This window comes from Rhinoraja longicauda, chromosome 21 (assembly GCF_053455715.1).
Source record: "Rhinoraja longicauda isolate Sanriku21f chromosome 21, sRhiLon1.1, whole genome shotgun sequence".
Lineage (NCBI taxonomy): Eukaryota > Metazoa > Chordata > Chondrichthyes > Rajiformes > Arhynchobatidae > Rhinoraja > Rhinoraja longicauda.
The window spans coordinates 9,616,655-9,643,456 of record NC_135973.1 but is presented as its reverse complement, the minus strand read 5'-3'; the positions used below and the strand labels follow the sequence as shown (position 1 = coordinate 9,643,456).

Sequence of the window (26,802 nt, the reverse complement as noted above, 5' to 3'; positions counted from 1 at the left end):
TTCGGGTAAGAACACATAATTCCAGTAATTTCCATCACTTCGTAACAGAAAAGAGTTTCCACTAAAAAACGAGTATATATTCTCAAATCCAACCAGTGTCCATTCATAATGGAATTGAAAGCTGCAGGTAATATCTGATCAGAACTAACATGTTGAGGTTCATAGGTTTCACGTGTGGCGGCGCCTAACGGCTGCGGCTCGCTGGCAGTCTGTTCATCTTTTTTCCTTTTTTTTTGTTGTGTGTCGGTGTTGGGATGGTTTTTGTTTTTGTTTTTTGGCTGTGTATGTGTGGGGGGGGGTGGGATGGGGTGGGGTGGGGAAAACCTTTCTTTTTTAGGTCTCTTCCTCACGGTGCGGGGTGCGGCTCGGCCGCGAGGCCTTCCATCGCCCGCGGGGCCTTCCATCGCCCGGTGCGGCCCGGCCGCTGGACTTAACAGTGCCCGGTGCAGCTCGGCCGCGGGGCCTTCCATCGCCCGGCACTGCTCGGCCGCGGGACTTTACATCACTGGTGCAGCTCGGCCGCGGGGCCTTCCATCGCCCAGCTCGGCCACGGGACGTTTCAGCACCCGGTGCGGCTCGGCCGCGGGGACTCCCATCCCCTTGCGGGGTCTGTGCAGGTCGGTCGGGGACGAGCTGTCTGTCCGTGGGCGTGGGGAAGAGAGTGAAAGTTTTGTTGGCTCCATCACAGTGAAGGGGTGTTTCGAGTCACTGTGATGGACGTTTGTGTTGGGGTCATGTGTCTTGTGTTCTTTTTTTTTTTGTGTGACTGCTATGTAATTTCGTTCGGTACCTTGGTACTGAATGACAAATAAAGCTCTGTATTCTGTATTCATAGGTCATAGGAGCAGAAGTAGACCAAGAAGTAGGCCTTGTAATAATCTTCCGATCACACATGGTTGACAACTCAAATTATTTGTTCAGCAATTTCTTCCATCCAATCATTTATGTTTTGGTTATACAACTCCAAAAATATCCTTTTTCAGTTCGCATCCCTGCTCTTTCTGTTCAGAAACTTTTCATGTCTTATCGGTGAACTAATCAATTGGGACAAAGCTATATTCTTAACACTACTGCATCTCAGAACAGAGTAAGCTTTTGATCATTTGATATGTCTACTGGTATTACATGACACGGTGGCGCAGCGGTAGAGCTACTGCCATACAGCACCAGAGACCTGGGTTCGATCCCGTCTACGGGTGCTGTCTGTACGGAGTTTGTACGTTCTCCCCTTAACCGCGTGGGGTTTCTCCGAGATCTTTGGTTTCCTCCCACACTCCAAAGACGTGCAGGTTTGCTGGTATATTGGCTTGGTTTAAATGCAAATTGTCCCCAGTGAGTGTAGGATAGTGTCAATGTGCAGGGGTCGATGGTCGGCGTGGACTCAGTGGGCTGAAGGGCCTGTTACTGCGCTGTAACTCTAAACTCAACTAAACTAAACTTACAGTGCAGAACACTTCCACTGACATTGATCCCAATAAGAGCCATCCCGTTTCATTTTAAATGGCTTTATATTTCCATTAAACACCCGCAGTTGTATATTGAAATAAATATTTTTCACCGTTAAGGCTTAACCAACATTTTGGTGCAAATTCTGAATACTTTTCATATTAGAAATATTAATATTCCGTGCTTGTGTCTAATCAAGGGGGACACGGGCATTCATTAGAAAACAAAACTCCAGAATTCTGTGCTTTAAACCCCACAATTTTTATTGCAATGAGGCAAATGGCATTTAACCAGAATAGAAAATGGGAGATTGCACACAAGGATAATTTGCTCCATTCGTCAGTTAACAAAGACAGATCCAGGCAAACACACTCTTCTCGAAACAAAACAAGCATCTAACAGTGACTACTTATCCATTCCGCTCAAAGACCGATGAGTTCCCCCCCCCCCCCCCCCCCCCACCACTCTCGTCTGCATTCAGTGAATTAAAGAGATTGGCATAGTTACAGTTTAGTGGACGTTGTCTACTTCATCTTCCCGAATACATAGCAGCTCTTTGCAAAAGTCACAGGATGGGACCCTCCATTACTTCATTGCCAAGGCAGCAGTCCCAAGACAATGAGGAACGGAGTTCTGCATAGAATCATGATGAATTGATTGCGTGGTTTTTTAAAATATATACACATATATATATATATATATATATATATAAAATCCAGCTCAAGATGCTTGCTTCATTTTAGCAAGTGACATTTGCTCTTTTTAGTGTCAGTCAGTTCCACCTCGAGTTTGTCATGATTTAGGGCAGTTCCAAATACAGTCGCATCAAATCTTACCCATGTCCTCTCTCCGCTCGAGAATCTCCGCTCAGGTTAGTCACCAAATCAATTCCACAAAACTACATTTATAACACTAGTACATCTGAGTAAAATAAGTTCTGTGTGGAAAAATATACGGTCAGACCAATGCCTTGCATCCTACAAGTCTGGGTGTTGATTCTGTGAAGTCATAGAACCACATCTAACATTCACTCATTCAATAGTCAAGTCAAGAAAAAGTTTTAAAATAAAATAACTTGAAATGACCTCACGTTAAGCCCTGTATTTCTAATTCAAGTCCATAAGGCATTCAACTGCACCAGCAAACTTCTAAAAAAATGAAAATTAGTTGAAAATGCAGTACCGTTGAGATAATCCTTTTTTTGAGGAGTAAAGTTCTTTTTTTAAGTGCAATATTGGTCGTAGTGGAATAATTGGATCAAGTAGCAAGAATAGTGGTGAAACGCTCAAAGAAACCATTTTGGAAAACGATTAGCTTCCTCCGAATTGACTGTATGTGGTATTATCACAGTTCCGTTTAACGCAAGCTTGCTTGACTTGACTATTGGCTTCACCTTTCCAGTTCAGCAACACGGTTCTCCAAAGTGTCAAGTGCGGTTGAGCAATTTTCGGTTTTGAACAAAAAAAAAAGATAAAGAATCTGAAATGACAAATAGCTTTGACAGCACATCTCTTCAAAAATATCGCAGCACTCTGCACCTGTAGCAGTACAATCTGGTATGTGATCAGACGGTATGATCTTAAAACTATTAAGAATTTCAGACTGTTTTCTCTTAACCATGACAGGAATCTCTATTAAATGGTATTCCAGTGTAAAAATGATGAACAATACAAAATAACAAAGGTAATTTTTCAACAGTATAAAGGAACTTCATATAAGCTGTACATATCCAATAATCAAGGCATTAATGCTAATGTAGCAAATGGTTCAAGATTGATCAATATTAGTCTGGTCACAGAAAGGTGTCTCCTCTTTCCCATTGATGTATCTCATTGAAGAACCCTTCATAGAAGTTGAAGCCTTGATCTACGTTCAAAGGGGTCACTTGGAACTCCTCTTTCATCTCCTCCCACGGATGTCTTTGAGGGTCAGAGAAAAAAGTGAAATCTTCAAACTGCGAGGTTTGGCTGGTGGTTTCCGCGAGAACTTGGTCCATGCCCATGGAGCACCATTTGGACTGTGGGCTGATGTGCCTTCCTTGGACAGTAAGGTCCAGCTCTGTCCCCAGTGAGTTCAATGCAGCGTTGATGTCTAAGTCCTCAAAGTTACTCCCGTTCACGTTAAACACGTCGTCAAAGACTGACGCCCAGTCAAAGTCTCCCTTGAGGGACTCCGCTTCCCTTTCGTCGTGAGCCAGCAGAGGGGACTTAGCAGTTCTGGCCATCTTCATGGTTCGCTTTGGCAAGGCTTGTTTGCGTTTGCTTGCAGTTCGCTGGCTGTCAAGGGAGTTGAAAATCGGACTGCCGTGAGGATTTTCCAGGTACCGCGCGGATGGATGGTCGGGCCCGGAATAGGCCAGGAAGGTCTGAGTCGATGGGTTGAGCGAGGCTTCACTTGCTGATACAGGGGGCAGCTTGCTTTGCTTCATGGTGCTGAAATGAGTGGCAGGCATCCGTCTCCTTTTAAACACGCCATTGACAAACATGTCCGCGTACTGCGGGTCGATCTGCCAGAAGCCTCCTTTCCCCGGCTCGTCCTTCTGCCTTGGCACTTTCATGAAACATTTATTCAAGGAGAGGTTGTGACGAATGGAATTCTGCAAATACCAAAGAGATGGAGAAAAGAAAAGGACATGAATGCCACAAAACTCGCAAAACGTATACACGTGTGAAAGAAACCACAGTCATTTTTAAATGGATTTTAAAAAGCAATGCCCAAGATGCACTGAGTGAGGTACATTAAAATTAAAAGCTATACTTAGAGTCACAGTCAAAGAGTCGAACAGCTTGGGAACAGGCCCTTCAGCCCAACGCGCCCACACCGACCAAAATGTCCCAGCTACACTTGTCCCCACCCGCCTGCGTTTGGCCCATATCCCTCCAAACCTGTCCTATCCATGGACCTGTCTAATTATTTCCTAAACGTTGCGATAGTCCCAGCCTCGACTACCTCCTCTGGCAGCTTGTTCCATCAACCCGCCACCCTTTGTGTGAAAAGGTTACCCCTCAGATTCCTATTAAATCTTTGCCCCCTTCACCTTAAACCCATGTCTTCCGGTTCTTGATTCCCCAATTCAGGGCAAGGGACTCTTTGCATCCACCCTATTTATTCATTCCTCTCATGATTTTATACACATTTTCATTTTCTTTTTTATTTCCAGTATTCCGTTTCATAATTTTGCAATCTTAAATATTCTGTCAAATCCGAGCCGAAGTTAGACATCTAAAGCACTCATGAGGTCGACTGGATCAGTATCTTTTAGCAACGGCAATCCTATCTAATTTATATCGTTGCACCTTTCAATGCTTCAATAGTTATTTATTTTTTCCATTTACAAAAATGCCTCAACAACTCCAAACTGAAAAAGCATTCCATGTTCCAGTCAAATGTTCCAAACAAATTCCTCCTTGCCTTGTTGTGCCATTTTCTGGGAATAATTTGTAAGTTGCACCTCTTTCTCCCAGATTCCCAGAACAGTGGAAACAATACTCCATTGTTAATGGTCCCTCCTTTCCTTGGCTTTGACCTTTCTAGACACAATCCTCCTTTCATGATGAGATTCAGTAGTGGACAGTTTTCTAACAGTGTCCATGTTTTGGATCACTCGATCCTTGCTTTTGATGTCCCTGTTTAACAAAGCCCCAAGTGCAGAAGGTGGTTCTAATCCGTTATCTACATGTGACCCCGATATTCCAATCCCCATCTATTCATCGCTTCGGTTTCATAGACAATAGACAATAGGTGCAGGAGGAGGCCATTCGGCCCTTCAAGCCAGCACCACCATTCACTGTGATCATGGCTGATCATCCACAATCAGTACCCCGTTCCTGCCTTCTCCCCATATCCCTTGACTCCGCTATCTTTAAGAGCTCTACCTAACTCTCTCTTGAAAGCATCCAGGGTATTGGCCTCCACTGCCTTCTGAGGCAGAGAATTCCACAGATTCACAACTCGCTGGGTGAAAAAGTTTTTCCTCATCTCCGTTTTAAATGGCCTACCCATTATTCTTAAACTGTGGCCCCTGGTTCTGGACTCCCCCAACACCGGGAACATGTTTCCTGCCTCTAGCGTGTCCAATCCCTTAATAATCTTATGTGTTTTTATAAGATCCCCTCTCATCCTTCTAAATTCCAGTGTATCCAAGCCCATCGCTCCATTCTTTCAACATATGACAGTCCCGCCATCCCGGGAGTTAACCCCGTGAACCTAGGCTGCACTCCCTCAATAGCAAGAATGTCCTTCCTCAAATCTCCGAAAAGTAAACACTTCAATTCTGATGTGTTTATTTAACTCACTGAGTTACTCTAGCACTCTGTGTCTATCTTCAGTGCAAACCAGAATCCGCTCTTCCTTTCTACACACTTCTATTCCTTGGTTTCTTTCTGGAATATACCATTGTACAAATTTTCGTCGCCATCTTGTTTTATAGTTCTTTAGAGATACAGCAGGGAAACACGCCGTCCGGCCCAGCGAGTCCGCGCCGACCAGCGATCACCCCGTACACTATCACTATCCTACACACGAGGGACAAGTTTACCGAAGCCTGCAAACCTGTACGTCTTTGGAGTGTGGGAGGTAACCAGAGCACCCGGAGAAAACCCACGTGGTCACAGGGAGAACACCCATTGTCACCCTCAAACCCTGGTCTCTGGCGCTGCAAGGCAGCGACTCTAACACCGCACCATTGGGCCACCCTGCCTTCTCTTTGCGGTTAACCTACTATCACTATGCATGATCAACTTTTTTTCTCAACATAAGAATGGCCAAACCAAAGATAGACACAAAATGCTGGAGTAACTCAGCGGGACAGGCAGCATCTCTGGAGAGAGGGAATAGGTGACGTTTCAGGTCGAGACCCTTCTTCAGGAAGACCCTTCTTACGCCACCCATTCCTTCTCTCCAGAGGTGCTGCCTGTCCCGCTGAGTTACTCCAGCACTTTGTGTCTATCTTCAGTTTGAAACCAGCATCTGCAGTTCCTTCCCAAACAAAACAGCGTGTGATCTCCGTAAGATCTCTGTCGTGATCCAATTACGCTAACCACAGTTGACGCAGAAATACTCCATACAACGCGATACGATACACGTTTATCAGTCCCGGAGGGAGATTGGTCTGCCCCCAGTCAAAAGATGCAGTTGCAAGGCATTGGAAGTGTCATGAGCAATATAATAATAATGAAAGTTAAGTGACCAGGTTTTGCACTGCACACTATGTAAGATTGCACAAACATGAAATTAAATTATCGAGTGCCTAACCCATGAACAATCCAACCAACACCCATTCGACCTCCTGGACCGATGAGAAAACATTCACAGCTAGCTGTCAGTTCCTGAGTGAAACACCAGCAAGCTGCATCGCATGTATCTGTGAGTTCCATTGTTCCACAGTGACACACTGTAAAGATGTGGACAGCAATGGAGATCAGATATGAACAAACTCACCTGCCCTCTGGTTCAGCTCCTGCTCTCACCATTAGGCTGCTCTGCAACCTACTGCCTGAAGGACCAGATCGGCTTCATATCTAATGGGCCCTGTAGCCCACCGAGTCCCTACCGACCAGCGATCCCCACACATTAACATTGCCCTGCACGCACTAGGGACAATTTTGCATTTATACTGAGCCAATTAACCTACAAACCTCTACGTCTTTGGAGTGTGGGTGGAAACCGAAGATAGACAATAGACAATAGACAATAGGTGCAGGAGTAGGCCATTCAGCCCTTCGAGCCAGCACCGCCATTCAATGCGATCATGGCTGATCACTCTCAATCAGTACCCCGTTCCTGCCTTCTCCCCATACCCCCTCACTCCGCTATCCTTAAGAGCTCTATCCAGCTCTCTCTTGAAAGCATCCAACGAACTGGCCTCCACTGCCTTCTGAGGCAAAGAATTCCACACCTTCACCACTCTCTGACTGAAAAAGTTCTTCCTCATCTCCGTTCTAAATGGCCTACCCCTTATTCTTAAACTGTGGCCCCTTGTTCTGGACTCCCCCAACATTGGGAACATGTTTCCTGCCTCTAATGTGTCCAATCCCCTAATTATCTTATATGTTTCAATAAGATCCCCCCTCATCCTTCTAAATTCCAGTGTATACAAGCCTAATTGCTCCAGCCTTTCAACATACGACAGTCCCGCCATTCCGGGAATTAACCTAGTAAACCTATGCTGCACGCCCTCAATAGCAAGAATATCCTTCCTCAAATTTGGAGACCAAAACTGCACACAGTACTCCAGGTGCGGTCTCACCAGGGCCCGGTACAACTGTAGAAGGACCTCTTTGCTCCTATACTCAACTCCTCGCTTCCTTTCAGTGACTGATGCACTAGGACACCCAGATCTCGTTGAACATCCCCTCTTCCTAACCCACGCGGTCACGGGGAGAACGTGGAAACTCCGTACGGACAGCACCCGTGATCGGGATCGAACCCGGGTCTCTGGCACTGCTAGGCAGCAACTCTACCGCTGCGCCACCGTGCCGTCCTTGACAATAAATGTGAAAGACCTATTTAATTAACGTTGGGTCAAGGAACTCAGATGCTGGCTTACAAAAATAAAAAAGACACAAAGTGCCGGAGTAACAAGGCGGGTCAGGCAGCATCTCTGGAGAATATGAAAAGGTGACGTTTTGGGTCGGGGCCCTTCTTCAGTGATGGGGGGCAGAGAAGGCGGGAGAGAGGAGAGGAGAGGAGGGGCCCTTCCCCCCCCCCCCCCCATTCCTGCCTCTGGTTTCACAATTTGCAACTCTTCAACCCTTTTGTCTCCAGCTTCTGTCTTTCCATCTCTGGTCTTTGTCCAGCCATCTGCCCATCAACCCCGCCTCACCTGTATCCACCTATTACTTGCCAGGCTTTGTCCTGCCCCCTACGTCTTTTCCAGCATTTCCCCCCCCACCCCCCCCCCCAACCCCCCCCCCCCCCCCCCACAACACCATAATCAGTCTGTGGAAAAGTCCCGATCCGAAACGTCACCTATCCAGCTTCTCCATTGATGTTGCCTGATGCATTGAATTACTCCAGCGCTCTATTTTTTATTCTAATTACACTTTCCTCTTCCCCATTCTTCTATCTTTTTCTCTCGCACATATTGGGTCTGACCTGCCATGTCCAATACCTCCTGTTTTCATTTCAAATGTGCAGCATATCTCCAGTATTTTTTTTAACATTGTATGCATGCCGAAGGCCCTTTACAGGTGTGCGTTCAAACTTAAGTTGACGCCCAGCATCGAAAGAAGCTTTTGGGACAAATGGACAAAGCAATTTTTTTTAATGGGCATCTTAAAGGAGCAGGAAAAAAGCAAAGGAGCTCAGGCTGACCTTGTGAAACCAGAGGAAGGAAATCAAAGTTAATGTTCTGATATTGTTTATATAAGCTAACAATAGATCATAGGTGTTTGATACGTTTACATTGTGCTTTGTTTTAAAATTAATGTTAGCTCTCTGCTACGTTACTTAGAGGCGGCACGGTGGCGCAGCGGTAGAGTTGCTGCCTCACAGCACCAGAGACCCAGGTTCGATGCAGACTACGGGTGCTGCCTGTGTGGAGTTTCCATGTTCTCCCCGTGAAAGCGTGGGTTTTCTCTGGGTCCTCTGGTTTCCTGCCACATTCCAAAGACATGCAGATTTTATAGATTAATTGGCCTCTGTAAATTGTCCCGAGTGTGTTGGATAGAACCAGTGTACGGGGTGATCGCTGGTCGGCGTGGACTCGTTGAGCTGAAAGGCCCGTTTCCACCCGATCGGGAGCAAGCAAGATTATGAGGGACCCCTACCACCCCAGTAACGGACTGTTCCAGCTGCTACGGTCAGGCAAAAGCCTCCGCTGTCACGCTGTGAAAACGGAGAGGATGAGACGGAGTTTCTTCCTACAGGCCATCAGGACTGTCAACTTTTATAACTCCAGAGACTAAATTTTTGTCTACACTATAGTAACTTATTAACTTTATTTATATGCTGTAACTGCAATTCTTTTTTGTGCACAACCCGCAGGCATTGCCACTTTCATTTCACTGCGCATCGTGTATGTGCATGTGACAAATAAACTTGATTTGACTTGACTTGACCCTGTATCTCCAAACGTAAACTAGACTAAACTTCAGCTGTTCATTTTTTTCAGGAGATGCTGCCTGACCCACTGAGTTACTCCAGCACTTTACGTCTGTCTTCAGGGCATGAACTCTGGTTAATGTTCGTGGGGAGAACACTGAACAAAATATTTAAGACAGAGAATGCTACATTTGTGGATATTAAGGGATTTAACTCACATGGGCTGGTGCTGGAGCCTGGGGCTAGAGGTGTTTTCTTTGTGCCTTTCTCTGGTTTAAAGACTTGAAAACTGAGTGGAGACTGTTATGCCTCGAAGCGATTTTGTACCCAAGAGCTCCGTGCATGTTTACCTTGCTAATTAACGCCAACTTGCTGGTGGTAACATTGAGAGTCGTAAAAGATGAAAGATATTTACACTTAAGACTTTTGATAAGCAGTTACAGCGAGCAGGTCTAATGAGCGAGTGGATAGCTGAGATGAAGACAGACACACTGAAGATAGACTCAAAATCCTGGAGTAACTCAGCGGGTCAAGCAGCATCTCTGGAGAACATGGATAGGTGACGGGACCCTCCATCAGACTGATTGCAGGGGGGAGCGAGGAACAAAGAATGGGAGTTAAGAGGATGCTGGACAAAGCACAGCCTGCAACAGAAGACCTGTGGCGAGGGGGGGTTCCCTGGTAGGCAGATCATTGGATAGAAACAGGCTGATCCCTGAGACGTGTAGGAAGGAACTGCAAGTGCTGGTTTAAACCGACGATAGACACAAACTGCTGGAGTAACTTAGCGGGACAGGCGGCATCTCTGGAGAAAGGGTATTGTTTCGGGTCGAGACCCTTCTTCAGACTGGATGGTTGTCTGCCCTACACCTAAATGGCATGATTACCGGCAGCTCTCCTCAAGAGTAAAGAGACTGGAGCCTGGTATATTCTCCCATAGGAGATCAGTCAATGCCACTGAGAAATGGACAGCATGCTCTGGATCAAGTTGGAGAAGTAGGAGTGGGAGTCGGCCATTTGGCCCCTCATGTCTGGTCTACCATCTTTACACAAGATCATGGCTGATCTTCCAACTCATTCCTGCATTAACCCCATATCTCTTGAATCCCTTAAAGTAAAAAATATCCGTAAACCTCCATCATCTGCTTAACCTTCATGTCCCTCCTGGGAATCAACTCTCTCTGGAGAAAAAAACTCATTCTCACCTGTGCTGAACACTCGACCCCTTATTATAACCCTGCGACCCTTTAGAGATTCTGCACAGACACAGGCCCTTCGGCCCACCGAGTCCATGCCGACCAGTGATCACCCCGTGCACCAGCACTACCCAACACACTAGTGACAATTTACAATTTTACCAAGGCCAATTAACCTACTAGTCGCTAAGTCTTTGGTATGTGGCAGGAGACCGGGGCACCCGGAGAAAACCCAGGTAGTCACAGGGTGAACATGCAGACTCCGCACAGACAGCACCCGTAATCAGGATCGGATCTGGGTCTATGGCGCTGTAAGGCAGCAACTCTACCACTGCACCCCCTTTTTATATAAACATTTGCAGACTTTAAACCCCTGGTTCTCGAAAACCCGGGTGGGAGAAATATCAGTCCTTATCCACCCTGTCAAAATCTGTGACGATTTTGAACGCTTCAGTGAGATCACCAAGGATCACCAAATCCCTGACGAAATAGACAATAGACAATAGGTGCAGAAGTAGGCCATTCGCCCCTTCGAGCCAGCACCGCCATTCAATGTGATCATGGCTGATCATTCTCAATCAGTACCCCGTTCCTGCCTTCTCCCCATACCCCCTGACTCCGCTATCCTTAAGAGCTCTATCTAGCTCTCTCTTGAATGCATTCAGAGAATTGGCCTCCACTGCCTTCTGAGGCAGAGAAATCTCTGGTGGATACTCGGTCATTCCCAAGGGAATTATTCCCGGGAATTCTGTTAAAGTCATACCAATGGGCGGCAAAATGGCTGCTTCCTGTCACTATGATTCTCAACACACAACACTACCACAGTAGCCGAGCTTCAGTATAAGGACTTCAGACTTTCCCTGTTGATCTGGCACTCTGTTGGCCACAACCGGGTCAGTGAGTTGTAGAGCTGGTGACCGTCATTGCTTCATCAACACATCCATGAAGTGTGTAGAAGAGGAACTGCAGATGCTGGTTTACACCGAAGATATAAGACACAAAGTGCAGGAGTCATTCGGTGGGTCAGGCAGCATCTCTGGAGAAAAAGGATGGGTGACGTTTCTGCTCGAGCCTTTGGGTCAGTGTTTTGAGACTGAAGAAGGGTCCCGACCTGAAAGGTCACCCATCCTTTATCTCCAGAGACGTTGCCTGACCCCGCTGAGTTACTCCAGCACTTTGTGTCCATCTTCAATACATTTATGAAATTTGGATCATTCTAGGTTTCTTTTCGCCTGTCAACTTTCTGAAATGATTTCCCTTTCTTATGAAAATGAAAAGTAGCGTACAAGTCAAAGTCAAGCATTATTTCTTCTTTAAATTCGCATTGATTCCCTTTAATGGAATTCGTAGCTCCTTTTACCGAGGCATTCTTCAACACAGAGAAATATATTGATGCCAAACTGAGAGAGTACCTCAGAAAGACATCCTCCCTCTATGTGAGATTTACTCACATCAACAGGCTTGGCGTGACTATCGGTGAGGGTCAGGAAAGGGTAAGTGGTAAGGGTTAGATAGAGCTCCAGGGGTTAGTGGAATCAAGGGATATGGGGAGAAGGCAGGCACAGGTTAGTGATTGTGGATGATCAGCCATGATCACAATGAATGGCGGTGCTGGCTCGAAGGACCAAATGGCCTCCTCCTGCACCTATTTTCCATGTAAAACATAGTAACAGATATTCCAATATTTTGGAGAAGGTGGGATCGACAGCCCTTCCAGCCTATCGCTTCAAAACAACCTTCCTGCAATCCTGAAATCCTGTAGCACTTTGTTCATCGGTACCAATTCCGCGCGTTGGTGAAACCATGCAGAGAGCCCCAGCATGCCTTTACTTTCTCAGATGTTTTAGGAGAACCAGGACAAACAGTTATGTTGGCGCATACGCCCATGTACCTCTCCCGGTGTACGGCAGAGAGCATACTGACTGCTTGCATCACCGCCTGGGTCTGCAACTCGAATGCCTCGGAATGAAGGAGATTACAAAGAGTGGTAGACACTGCCCGGTCCATCACACACGTGCTGACCTCCCCACCCTCGAACGGATCTGCAGGGGGAGCTCCTCAAAAAGGCAGCCAGCTTCATCGATCACCCGCACCAACCTAGCTATGCTTTTGATTTCACTCCTACCATCAGGAAAAAGGTCTGTAAACAGTCAGCACCAGGTTCAAGAGTAGCTTCTTCCCAACGACCATCAGGGTCTTGGACACGACACAACACTGACCCGCAAACTGTGGACTGTCGTTGGCAACACTAAGGACTTCAGGTGGCTTTTTGCACTAGGCGAATTGAATTGAATTGAGTATTGAGGTTATTAATTTATTGAATCTTGTTTATTGTATATTGCACGTGTGTTTTGTGTTACCGACCTGTTATGATGCTGTAAATATGATTTTCATTGTTCCATTGTTGGTAGATATGGCAATTAAACATTCTTGACTCTTGAACCAAGACGCAAAGTGCTGAAGTGACTCAGTGTTTCAATCAGCATGAGCTGTCTGATCTCGGGGATGCTGCCTGACTGCTGAGTTACTCCAGCACTTTGTGTCTTTTTTCGGAAACCCAGCATCTGCATTTCCTTGAGTCTACATTCTGGACTCCTGAGTGGTTTATAAAATCTGCCATTATTTTCTCTTCTACCCACCTCCTCTGGTGTACTGCTCCACATTTTCACCATCACTAGCCTTTAGGTATAGTGTGGAAACAGGCCCTTCAGCCCACTGAGTCCATGCCGACCAGCGATCAACCTGTCCACCAGCACTAAGCTACACACAAGGAACAACTTACAATTCATACTGAAGCCAATTAACCTGCACACCTGTACGTCTTTGGAGTGTGGGAGGAAACCGGAGCACCCAGAGAAAACCCACACGGTCACAGGGAGAACGTGCAAACTCCATACAGACAGTACCTGTAGTCAGGATTGAACCCGGGTCTCTGGGGCTGTGAGGCAGCAACTCTATCGCTGCGCCATTGTTCCACCCCATCTATTAATTCCAAAAATGTTTTTACAAAATTCTTTTTTATTTTAACATACTTATTTTAAACTGGATTCCTTATTGAATAAATGTTACATTCATTGCAGAAGGACTGGGTGGTTATATTGTGGAAGAAATAAATGAGGGAAAAATGAAAGACTGAGAAGACTGTTTCTAAATGATTCACAAGTTTCTTTATGAACGTCTTCACAATTATCTAAGAACAGTGAACAGTAAGCAGATATTTCCATTTGGAGCAAACCAATTGAAGGGAATAAAAAATGGATTCACTTTCTTCCTGCAATTCTCCACAAAATCAAAACTATCCCATCACCAACTAGAGATTGGACCTGACCTACCATCGACCTCATTGGAGATCCTCAGACTATTCTTTAATCAGAGTTTCTTGGAATTTCCCTTGCACCAGGCGTTATTCCCTTTATCCTGTATCTGTATACTGCGGGCGACTTGATTGTAATCATGTATAGTCTTCTGCTGACTGGGTAGCACGCAACAAAAAAGCTCTTAGGCGATTCCAGTGCATTAGACACTAAACTAAACTAAAATACAATAAAAATAAATGCAGTACGGGATGCATGTTTCCAGATAATGAGATTGTGCAATCAGTTGCCAGAAAGAGGAGTGGGCAAAGTATATCTAAAAGGAAGATAAATATATCAATGAAAAAGGAATGGGGAAATAGATGAATGAAGTTAGATAATAAAGGAAGAATAACTTCATGGTAGCAAGGCCAAAGAGCAGTACAATTTCTTTGTAACAGAATAAATGTCTTGCATGGAAATTTAAATTAATAAAATGGGACAATAGACAGCTTCCTTTGATTTGGCCATCTTTTCATATTTCTAAATAAAAATATTTCTATTATACACACACACAGGGGTGTGTGTGTGCAATCGAAATATTTTTACATAGAAATATGAAAACGCGTGTGTGTGTGTGTGTGTGTGTGTGTGTGTGTGTGTGTGTGTGTGTGTGTGTGTGTGTGTGTGTGTGTGTGTGTGTGTGTGTATAATAGAAATATTCTTATAATAGAAATATAATATTTTAATATAATATAATATTTTAAAAATAGAAATATATATGTGACGGTGATCCAATACATTGAACAGGCAAATAAACTTGTCATTGAAGTCAGACAAACACACCAATTATGGGAAAATTAGGGAATAAACTTTGAACAAAACCTTTAAGTTGTAATTCAGGCATATTAATCATCTAATACACACCCACAAATATATATATATACACACACACACACACACACACACACATATATAATATATATATATATATACACACACATATACATATAATTCAGATCATCCTGATAGATCAATTTTACAAAAAGTTAAAGAATGAACTTCAAAATCTTTCATCCTAAATATAGATTAATTTGCAAAATAACAATATTAATTTAATCCTAATATTATTCTTATGCAAATTAGATTATTAATATGTCTGAATTACAATTTAAAGATTTTGTTCAAAGTTGATTCCCTAATGTTCCCATAATTGGAGTGTTAGTCTGACTTTAATAACAATTTTACTGGTCTGCTCAATGTATTGGATCACCATCTTCCCAACATTACTGAAACATCACGGTCCACTCATTGCAAGTGATAGATAGGTCATCTGTTAATGGGCTGGTGCAGTGGTAGAGTTGTTGCCTTACAGCGCTTGCAGCGCCGGAGGCCCGGCTTCGATCCCGACTATGGGTGCTGTCTGTACGGAGTTTGTACCTTCTCCCCGTGACCTGCGTGGGTTTTCTCCGAGATCTTCGTTCGGTTTCCTCCCACACTCCAAAGACGTATAGGTATGTAGGTAAATTGGCTTGGTAAATGTAAAAATGGTCCCCAGTGGGTGTGTGGGATAGTGTAAATGGGAGGGGATCGCTGGTCGGCGCGGACCCGGGTGGGCCAATGGGCCTGTCTCTGCCCTGTATCTCTAAACTAAACTAAAAAAAAATCTCCCAAGTAATCCCTGGAGGAAATGACATTGTGAACAGAAGGGCATTGTCAGTTAGCGTGGCTCTTTCCCAGTTCTGATGAAGGCTCCATGACCTGAAACATTAATTATGCACCTTCCCACAGATGCTGCCTGACATGCTGAGTGTTTGCAGCATTTCCCATTTTTCTCGTTGTTGAAGTGGGTCATCTTCTGGCATGGGGACAGTGTAAATGGTATTTGCCCGTTACCAGCCTACGCCTGAACGTTGCCCAGTCTCGCAGCACGCTAACAGAAGCTGCTTCATTTCCTGATGTTAGACACAAAATGCTGGGGTAACTCAGCGGGACAGGCAACATTTCTGGAGAGAAGGAATGGGTGACGTTTTGGTTCGAGACCCCTTCTTCAGACTCGAGTCAGGGGAAAGGGAAATGAGAGGTTATAGACGGTGATGTAGAGAGATACAGAACAGATGAATGAAAGAAATGCAAAAAAGCAACTACGATAAAGGAAACAGGCCATTGTTAGCCGTTCGCTAGGTGAGAACGAGAAGCTGGTGCGACTTGGGTGGGGGAGGGATGGTCAGACAGGGAATGCAGGGGTTCATTACCTGATGTGTAGGAAGGAACTGCAGATGCTGGTTTAAATGGAAGATAGACACAAAATGCTGGAGTAACTCAGTGGGACAGGCAGCATCTCTGGAGAAAAGGAATGGGTGACGTTTCTGGTCGAGACCCTTCTTCAGACTGACCTGATGTGTTGCGAATAGAATTTAATATTGTGCGTTCATCGGGGCATGTCCCCACTTCTGGTCTTTTGATTGAAGGGAGGTAATTGAAGAGGGTAGTTGGGCCAAGGACATTGCCCTGAGGAGGTCCCAGTACTGAGATAATTCACCTCCAATAACCACGATAATTTCCCTTCAGAAGATGTCTAACTCCAGTCTAGTTCAGTTATTTTTTAGTTTATAGATACAGCGTGGAAACTGGCCCTTCGGCCCACTGTGTCCGTGCCGACCAGCAATTCCCGCACACTTAACACCGTCCTACACACTAGGGACAATTTACACTTATACCAAGCCGATTAACCTACAAACCTGCACGTCTCTGGAGTGCGGGAGGAAATCAGAGCACCCGGAGAAAACCCACGCAGGTCACGGGGAGAACGTGCAAACTCCGTACAGACAGCTCCCATACTCAGGATCGAACCCGGGTCTCTAGCGCTGTAAGGCAGCAACTCTACCGCTGCGCCACCGTGCCACAGTGGTTGACTTGTTTCCCTTGACTTCCATTACATTTTAGTATTACCAGGGCAAATTGATGTCACACTCAGTCAAATGCTGGCTTGATATCCAAGACATCCATTCCCTCCCTTCTCTCCTCCTTGAATTCAGCTCTTTGTCCCACGTTTGGACCGAGGGTGGGATGAGGTTTGAGCCAAGTGTTTCTGCTCAAAACCAAACTGGGCATCAGTTTGGGTTTTGGGCCACCCTTCCTGATGTCTTCTGGTGCCGGCCCCGTTTTGTTCTGGCCTTCTCTATCTCTCAGTCTGAAGAAGGGTTCCGACCCGAAAGATCACCTATTCCTTTCCTCCAGAGATGCTGCCTGACCCGCTGAGTTACTCCAGCTTTGTGTTGCTATCTCTGCCCATCAGTAAGCAGCTTGTCAGTGCTACTGAAATCAGAAATTTAAAAAATTGCGGAATCCTATTGGCATTTTCCGTCTTTTTTTCTCCATAACTTCACAGCAGCCAGCCCTTGGTTAAAAGGTAGGGCATCCCAATTAAGAATCAGCGTAAAATATTACAGAAATCATTAAAAAATGTTAGAATTAAAATTTTACATAAATCAAGGTGGTCACGGTGGCGCAGCGATAGAGTTGCTGCCTTACAGCGAATGCAGCGCCGGAGAGCAGGGTTCGATCCCGACTACAGGTGCTGTCTGTACGGAGTTTGTACGCTCTCCCCGTGACCTGTGTGGGGTTTCTCCGAGATCTTCAGTTTCCTCCCACACTCCAAAGACGTACAGGTTTGTCGCTTAATTGGCTAGGTAAATGTAAGAATTGTCCCTAGTGGGTGTGGGATAGTGTTAGTGTGCGGGGATCGCCTGTCGGAGTAGACCCGGTGGGCCGAAGGGCCTGTTTCTGCGCTGTATCTCTAAACTAAATCAAATAAAAGAAATTTGGACAGGTACACATGGGTAGGAAAGGTTTGGAGGGATCTGGGCCAAATGCGGGCAGGTGGGACTAGTGTAGATGGGGCATTTTGGCCGGTGTGGGCAAGTTGGGCCGAAGGGCCTGTTTCCATGCTGTACGACTCTATGACTACATTACTGTGTCAAATTCAAACTGCTACACTTAGTAACAAAACACTCTTGAGTCCAAACATTATTAAGTGATAGAGCTAAGATTTAAGTGTAACATCTTTAGGTTGAAGCTTATTTAAGTATAAACCTTGCTTTTTTTCAGTTTTTAATTTTATCTAAAGATAGCATAATTCCCCTGACTGGAGGTTCCTAATTTGGATTATCAGAAGCTGGTAAGCATTCTTTGTTCGTAAGTTCATGTTCACATGTGACAGGAGCAGAATTAGGCCATTCGGCCCATCAGGCCTACTCCGCCATTCAATCATGGCTGATCAATCTTTCCCTCTTAACCCCATTCTCCTGCCTTCTCCCCATAACCCCTGACACCCCGTACCAATCAATAATTCGAAAAAGCATTTTTTGAAATGGGTCAACTAAAGAACGATGATGGACAATGGGTTGTCTACCCTTCCATTGTAAGAATCCTCAGTGCCATGAGAAGGTTCAGAATTAAAAGAGACATGTTATACTCTGGATGGGGAAAGAAAGAAATTAATGACTTGAAGCATGAATTCTCTTGTTTATCCTTCACCTCAAGCGAAAATTGATCATAAATAAGCCTTCATCATCAACTGCAAGTTCGTTCTGAGTGAACAGGCTTCCACGGTGTATAAGAAGCATCCTCTTCCATATCATGTTACATACCATAGTCTCAGTTACCATTGTGTGACTGGAGGGTGTTAGAAAATATAATTAAGAATGGAAGGACGGAGTCATGAAAAGTTAATACGTACGTGTTAGAATAGCGTGATTAGCTTACAGTTTTCATCACTATTTACATCTGTTTTTAACTCCTAGATACTGTGCTAATTGAGATGATCACGTGATTTGCAGTCCACGCAAGCATCATTACTGTGCGTGCCGGTAGATACTGATCTGCCAACACATATACTATGATATTTATGTGATGTTTGTCCAGTCATGATTAGATTTGATAACTCATAAGCAACATGACCAATTCAACAAGTGTGGAGGAGGTGGGGGTTGTGGTGGGTTGTGGTGGGGGTTGTGGTGTGGGGGATTAATCTGAACTATCTAAAGATGTGCAAAATGTATTTGTAAAGGGAATATACAGCAAGATTACAACTGGTTGCAGGAGCAAAGACTGAATTTGACCAAAGGCAATTTTAGCATGAAAAGGCACAAGTGTTATATAGAATATACAAGACAAACTAGAACAACTCAGGTCCATTCTTCAATGCTGAAGATAGGCACAGAGTGCTGGAGCAACTCAGCGGGTCAGGCAGCATCTCTGGAGAGAAAGAATGGGTGATGTTTCAGGTCAAGACCCATCTGCAGTGTTTATGCTCCACACAAACCTCGTACCACCTCCATTCACCAAACCCCATCATCATATCCTTCTTGGTTTTAGTTTTAGACATATGACCGGAAACAGGCCCTTCGCCCCCCGAGTCCACGCCGACCATCGAACACCCATACACTGGTTCTATGTTAGACTTCTTTTGCATCCGGCCACACCAAGGGCAATTTACAGAAGCCATGTGGTATGTAGGAGGAATCAGAGCACCAGGTGAAACGCCACGCGGTCTCAGGGAGAACGTGCAAACTCCATAGTCAGGATCAAGCCCGGGTCTCTGGCGCTGTGAGGCAGCAACTCTACCACTGCACCACTGCATTGTTATTCCCTATTTTGACAATACTTTGACTAAATAAGCCAAAGATGATAACCATGTGGTTGACACAGTGGCAGCACGGTGGCGCAGCGGTAGAGTTGCTGCCTTACAGTGAATGCAGCGCTGGAGACCCGGGTTCGATCCCGACTTCGGGCGCTGTCTGTATGATGTTTGTACGTTCTCCCCGTGATCTGCGTGGGTTTTCTCCGAGATCTTCGGTTTCCTCAGACACTCCAAAGACGTACAGGTTTGTAGGTCAATTGGCTTGGTAAATTTTTTTTTTTAAATTGTCCCAGTGGGTGTAGGATAGTGTTAGTGTGCGGGGATCGCTGGTCGGCGCGGACCCGGTGGGCCGAAGGGCCTGTTTCCGTGCTGTATCTCAAAACTAAAGACACAGTGTGCATCAACATTCAAAAGACATTGGATAAAGTCCAAATGGATGCCCATGGGATAAACGAGCTGAGACATTATTAAAACAATAGACAATAGACAATAGGTGCAGGAGTAGGCCATTCAGCCCTTTGAGCCAGCACCACCATTCAATGTGATCATGGCTGATCATCCACAATCAGTACCCTGTTCCTGCCTTCTCCCCGTACCCCTTAAAACAAACTTAGTTAAGGGACAGATGAAAGGAGAATGCCTACAGTTATTTCTCAGGCTGAAGTGTGCAGTGGAGTCTTGTCGGGATCATGCTCAAGGTCTTCATGATTTAGTTCAGTTAAATTTGTTGTCACGTGTACCGAGGTACAGTGAAAGGCTTTTGTAGTTTCTGTCCCATCAAAGAAAAGACTGTACATTATTTCAATCAAGCCATCCACAATGTACAGAAAAAGATAAAGAGTACAACATTTAGTGCAAGATAAAGGCCGATCAAGTCCGATTAAAGATAGTTCAAAGGTCTCCAGTGAGATAGATGGGAGGTCAGGACCGCACTCTTGCTGGTGGGAGGATGGTTCAGTTGCTCGATAACAGCAGGGGAGAACTGTCCCTAAACCTGACCAGTTTCCCAAATATATCGCTAAATTTCCACATTGATGACCGGGACCATAAATTCGGCACAGGTGAGATGTGGTAAAGCGGTACAGAATTGCAAACACGAACACCCATGAAATTTAGTGGATAAGTGTAAAGTGCTGCGTGTAGTGTGCCACACGACATGACACTATGACTATTCTGGTTTATACCGAAGATAAACACAACGTGCAGGAGTAACTCAGTGGGTCAGGCAGCATCTCTGGAGGAAAGGGATGGGTGACGTTTCAGGCCGGGACCCTTCTTCAGACCCGAAACCTCGTCCATCCTTTTTCTCCAGAGATGCTACCTGACCCACTGAGTTACTCCAGCACTTTGTGTCTATCCATCATTGGATGCCTCCTACCGGTGGCGTCATCCATGATTTTTCTGGTAAAGATAATATTCAGTTGCCAAATATAGTTATCATCAAACTAATTGGTAGCCATCTAATTGGTAACTATCTGCTGGACTTAGTTTGCAGAGTTATGTCAGTCTCTTGATGACTTGCTTGCTTAAGTAATAAAGCTACGCTTACATTTTGTAAACAGTGGGGTATTATATTAGAGACATAAGAAAAACTGCCGATGCTGTTTAATACACAAAGGGACACAAAGTGCTGGAGTAACTCAGTGGGTCAGGCAGCGTGTCTGATGAACATGGACAGGCGGCCTTTCAGTCGAGATGTTCTCCAGAGATGCAGCCTGACCTGCTGAGTTACTCCAGCACTTTGCGTCCTCTTGGGTAGAGTGCAGGAAACTCCAAGCCGTGGGGTCGGAGTCAGGCTATGATCGGGTCATGGTGGACAGTTGCAGCTCCTAGACTGTGGAACAGCATCCCTCTCCCCATCAGAACTGCCCCCTCCATCGACTCCTTTAAGTCCAGGCTCAAAACCTATTTCTACTCCCCAGCGTTTGAGGCCCATCTGAGGGGGCGCTGTGAACTGTTTATGTATGTGCTGTTATGTTTGTGTGCCATTGTATGTTCGTTCTTAGTACCTGAACTGATGTACAGCACTTTGGTCAACGTGGGTTGTTTTTAAATGTGCTACACAAATAAAATTGACTTGAAGGTATTTATTCACAAAATACCTCGACCCGAAACGTCACCCATTCCTTCTCTCCTGAGATGCTGCCTGACCTGCTGAGTTACTCCAGCATTTTGTGAATAAATACCTTCGATTTGTAATCTGCAGTTATTTTCTTATAAAATTGACTTGACTTGACTTGACAGAAAACTGAGGGGGGACCCTGGGGGGGGGGGGGGGTGCCTAGAACTAAGGGTGGGGGGGAAGAAACGAAGAAGGGATAAGAACATTTTGTAACTTTGTCAGAACAAGTGGTGGCTCATTTGTGTAAAGAAAGAATCTCACTGGACCGAGGTAGAAATTGTGAGCAAGGATGTGCTGGCTCTGGAGAGGGTCCAGAGGAGGTTTACAAGAATGATCCCAGCAACGAGTAGGTTAACCTATGATGAGCGTTTGCCGGCACTGGGCCTGCACTCGCTGGAGTTTAGAAGGATGAGGGGGGACCTCATTGAAACGTATAGAATAGTGAAAGGCTTGGATAGAGTGGATGTGGAGAGGAAGTTTCCACTAGTGGGAGAGTCTAGGACTAGAGGTCACAGCCTCAGAATTAAAGGACGTTCCTCTAAGAAGGAGATGAGGAGAAATTTCTTTATTCAGCGGGTAGTGAATCTGTGGAATTCTTTGCCACAGACGGCTGTGGAGGCCAAGTCAGTGGATATTTATAAGGCAGAGATAGTTAGATTCTTGATCAGTGTGGGTGTCAGAGGTCCTTCATAACAAGAGGAGTTGAGTATAGGAGCAAAGAGGTCCTTCTGCAGTTGTACAGGCCCCTAGTGAGGCCGCACCTGGAGTACTATGTGCAGTTTTGGTCTCCAAATTTGAGGAAGGATATACTTGCTATTGAGGGCGTGCAGCGTAGGTTTACTAGGTTAATTCCCGGAATGGCGGGACTGTCATATGTTATCATCTTATCATATCATATATATACAGCCGGAAACAGGCCTTTTCGGTCCTCCAAGTCCGTGCCGCCCAGCGATCCCCGTACATTCACACTATCCTACACCCACTAGGGACAATTTTTACATTTACCCAGCCAATTAACCTACAAACCTGTACGTCTTTGGAGTGTGGGAGGAAACCGAAGATCTCGGAGAAAACCCACGCAGGTCACGGGGAGAACGTACAAACTCCTTACAGTGCAGCACCCGTAGTCAGGATCGAACCTGAGTCTCCGGCGCTGCATTCGCTGTAAAGCAGCAACTCTACCGCTGCGCTACCGTGCCGCCCTATGTTGAAAGACTGGAGTGACTGGGCTTGTATACACTGGAATTTAGAAGGATGAGAGGGGATCTTATCGAAACGTATAAGATTATTAAGGGGTTGGACACTTTAGAGGCAGGAAACATGTTCCCAATGTTGGGGGAGTCAAGAACCAGGGGCCACTGATTAAGAATAAGGGGTAGGCCATTTAGAACTGAGATGAAGAAAAACTTTTTCAGTCAGAGAGTTGTGAATCTGTAGAATTCTCTGCCTCAGAAGGCAGTGGAGGCCAATTCTCTGAATGCATTCAAGAGAGAGCTGGATAGAGCTCTTAAGGACAGCGGAGTCAGGGGGTATGGGGAGAAGGCAGGAATGGGGTACTGATTGAGAATGATCAGCCAAGATCACGTTGAATGGCGGCGCTGGCTCGAAGGGCTGAATGGCCTCCTCCTGCACCTATTGTCTATTGTCTATTGTGTATTGATATAGGGAGAAGGCAGGAGAATGGGGTGAGGAGGGAGAGATAGATCAGCCGTGAGTAAATGGCGGAGAAGACAAGATGGGCCGAATGGCCTCATTCTACTCCTGTTCCTTATGACCCATGTGACAATAAAGTATCATCATCAAGTTGAGGCCAGTTCATTGGCTATATTTAAGAGGGAGTTAGATGTGGCCCTTGTGGCTAAAGGGATCAGGGGGTATGGAGAGAAGGCAGGTACGGGATACTGAGCTGGATGATCAGCCATGATCATATTGAATGGCGGTACAGGCTCGAAGGGCCGAATGGCCTACTCCTGCACCTATTTTCTATGTTTCTATCATCATGAGGCCGCCGGCTGTGGTGGGGAGGGTACAGCCAATGAACCCATCGCCCAAACACACATGTACACAACACCACCGCCATGATGTCTTGGCACTCATTCATTGCCCGCAGAGATTGTTCTTCGTCTGTCTGACCCTGAGAACTGGCTGCCAATTTTTTAATTTTTTTAATTGTGTGTTTAAAACGCGATTCCTTCCCACTCGCCGCCAGTCAAAATAAGCAGCGCGAAAACTGACCAACAAAACGCTCACAGTAAATCACAAGACACGTCGCCGCGTTACACGCTGTTGTTTAAAGCAGTCTGTTTGTTTTTGAGCCAATAGACAATAGACAATAGGTGCAGGAGGAGGCCATTCAATGTGATCATCAATAATCTTATACGGTTCGATAAGATCTCCTCTCATCCTTCTAAATCCCAGGTAGCTAGCATTGGAACAATGACATGCTCACCTGCATTGGAACATTGACATGCTCACCTGCATTGGAACATTGACATGCTCACCTGCATTGGAACATTGACATGCTCACCTGCATTGGAACATTGACATGCTCACCTGCATTGGAACATTGACATGCTCACCTGCATTGGAACATTGACATGCTCACCTGCATTGGAACATTGACATGCTCACCTGCATTGGAACATTGACATGCTCACCTGCGGCAGCGCAGCATGCAATAACCAACAGATAATATCTATTGTAGACAAGGCACAAAAATTGCCGGAGTAACTCAGCGGGTCAGGCAGCATCTCTGGAGGAAAGGTACAGGTGACGTTCCGGGTCTGGGACACCTTGTTCAGACTCAAAAACCCGACCCAAAGACTCCACCAGAAACGTCGCCCATTCCTTCTCTTCAGAGATGCTGCCTGACCCGCTGGGTTACTCCAGCATTTTCGTGGCCATCTTCGGTGTAAACCGGCATCTGCGATATATCGTCCTATAGATAATATATTGTAATTTTTTTTAAAAACATCAATAAATCAGTACTTTCATGTTCGAAATTGTGAAGATCGCCCGGCCGTATAATATACACGGGTTGTAGAAGAATTTCCCACCGGGGATCAATAAACAATAGAAAATAGGTGCAGGAGGAGGCCATTCGGCCCTTCAAGCCAGCACCGCCATTCAATGTGATCATGGCTGATCATTCTCAATCAGTACCCCGTTCCTGCCTTCTCCCCATACCCCCTGACTCCGCTATCCTTAAGAGCTCTATCCAGCTCTCTCTTGAATGCATTCGGAGAATTGGCCTCCACTGCCTTCTGAGGCAGAGAATTCTACAGATTCACAACTCTCTGACCGAAAAAGTTTTTCCTCATCTCAGTTCTAAATGGCCTACCCCTTATTCATAAACTGTGGCCCCTGGTTCTGGACTCCCCCAACATTGGGAACACGTTTCCTGCCTCTAACGTGTCCAACCCCTTAATAATCTTATACGTTTCGATAAGATCCCCTCTCATCGGAGATGAGGGAAAACTTTTTCAGTCAGAGAGTTGTGAATCTGTGGAATTCTCTGCCTCAGCTCTTAAGGATAGCGGAGTCAGGGGGTATGGGGAGAAGGCAGGAACGGGGTACTGATTGAGAATGATCAGCCATGATCACATTGAATGGCGGTGCGTACAGGCTCGAAAGGCCGAATGGCCTCCTCCTGCACCTACTGTCTAGTGTCAACCTGTGGCAATTAAACGCTTTTGGCATCGCTGCCACCCTTTCTGATGCGCCGAGCCGTTTGTTGGTCAATTGCCGGGGTGTAGTCACGTCTGAATATGCTCAGCTGGGATTTGAAAGGGGGGTGGCGAAGTGTGAATCGGGTTCTGGGGCTGTCCTCAGACCCATGTTTCCAAAGCACTTGTTGCAGCGGCGGCCAGCGGACCGAAATACAGGCTTACAAGGCTGGAATACACCCAGGTGACGCTAGAAACACCAGTCAGAAACAAAGTGCTGGGGGAACTCAGCGGGTCAGGCAGTGTTTTTATGGAGGGAAATGGACGTTTCGGGTAAGTAGTGTGGTCATCTCTCTCCACAGACGCTTCCTGACCAGCTGAGTTCTTTAGAGACAGGGAACTGCAGATGCTGGTTAATGCACAAAAGGTGCACAGAGTGCTGGAGTGGCTCGGCAGGTCAGGCAGCATCTCAGTCTGAAGAAGGGTCTCGACCAGAAACGTCACCCATTCCTTCTCTCCTGAGATGCTGCCTGACCTGCTGAGTTACTCCAGCATTTTGTGAATAAATATCTCTAACTTCAAGTAACCCTTGCCTTGGCGCTATCCCTCTCTCCCCTATCCTAGTTCCTGATTAAATATTATCTTTGTCTGCTTCGTTTTCACCTTCCCCTAGGCTAGCTAACAATGATCTACATTTCCTTGATCCACGTCCACTTTGATGTTTCGTTTTCACACCTTACCCTTCCATATCTGCGTCTCCATCCCTCCCCCTTCCCAGTTCTCCGACCAGTCTGACTATCTCTGTTTGCTTCACAAAATGCTGGAGTAACTCAGCAGGTCAGGCAGCATCTCAGGGGAGAGAAGCAGAGAAGGACGGAGAGAAAGATTGAAGAAGGGTCTCGACCCGAAACGTCGCCCATTCCTTCTCTCCTGAGATGCTGCCTGACCTGCTGAGTTACTCCAGCATTGTGTGAAATAAGTACCTTCGGTTTGTACCAGCATCTGCAGCTATTTTCTTACACTTCTTCTGAAGGCGACCTCTGGAGAACATGGATGGGTGAAGTTTCAGACCGAGTCCTTTCTTCAGATGAAGAAGAAAAAGGGTCTCGGCCCGAAACGCCGCCCATCCACGTTCTCCAGAGATGCTGCCTGCTCCGCTGAGTTACTCAGGCACTCTGTGTCCTCCAGCACTTTGGGGAGGGTTTTGTTTCCCAACTGGAATCTGTGCACAGAGATCTTATCAAAAGGTACGGGTTGTTCTGCACAGTTATTGATGATCGTTGTGCCTGTGGTCGGAGATTCACTGAGCGGCTGCGTGTGGGTGGGTGGGAGGGTGGGTGTGTGGGTGTGTGGGTGGGTGGGTGGGTGGGTGGGAGGGAGGGTGGGTGGGAGG

General features: G+C 45.9%; 1 protein-coding gene across 2 annotated transcripts in view; it reads right to left on the bottom strand.

Annotated features, from left to right (window-relative positions):
* Nucleotides 1-1,917: 1,917 nt before the first annotated feature.
* The window catches only part of LOC144604225 (forkhead box protein J1-B-like), a 26,256-nt gene continuing 1,371 nt past the window's right edge, over nt 1,918-26,802 (bottom strand). For both annotated transcript variants that reach the window (XM_078418443.1, XM_078418442.1), the window contains one exon: nt 1,918-4,042. In XM_078418443.1, coding sequence (XP_078274569.1) covers nt 3,239-4,042 — 804 coding nt within the window. In that variant the 3' untranslated portion in view covers nt 1,918-3,238. The remainder of the gene's footprint in view (nt 4,043-26,802) is intronic.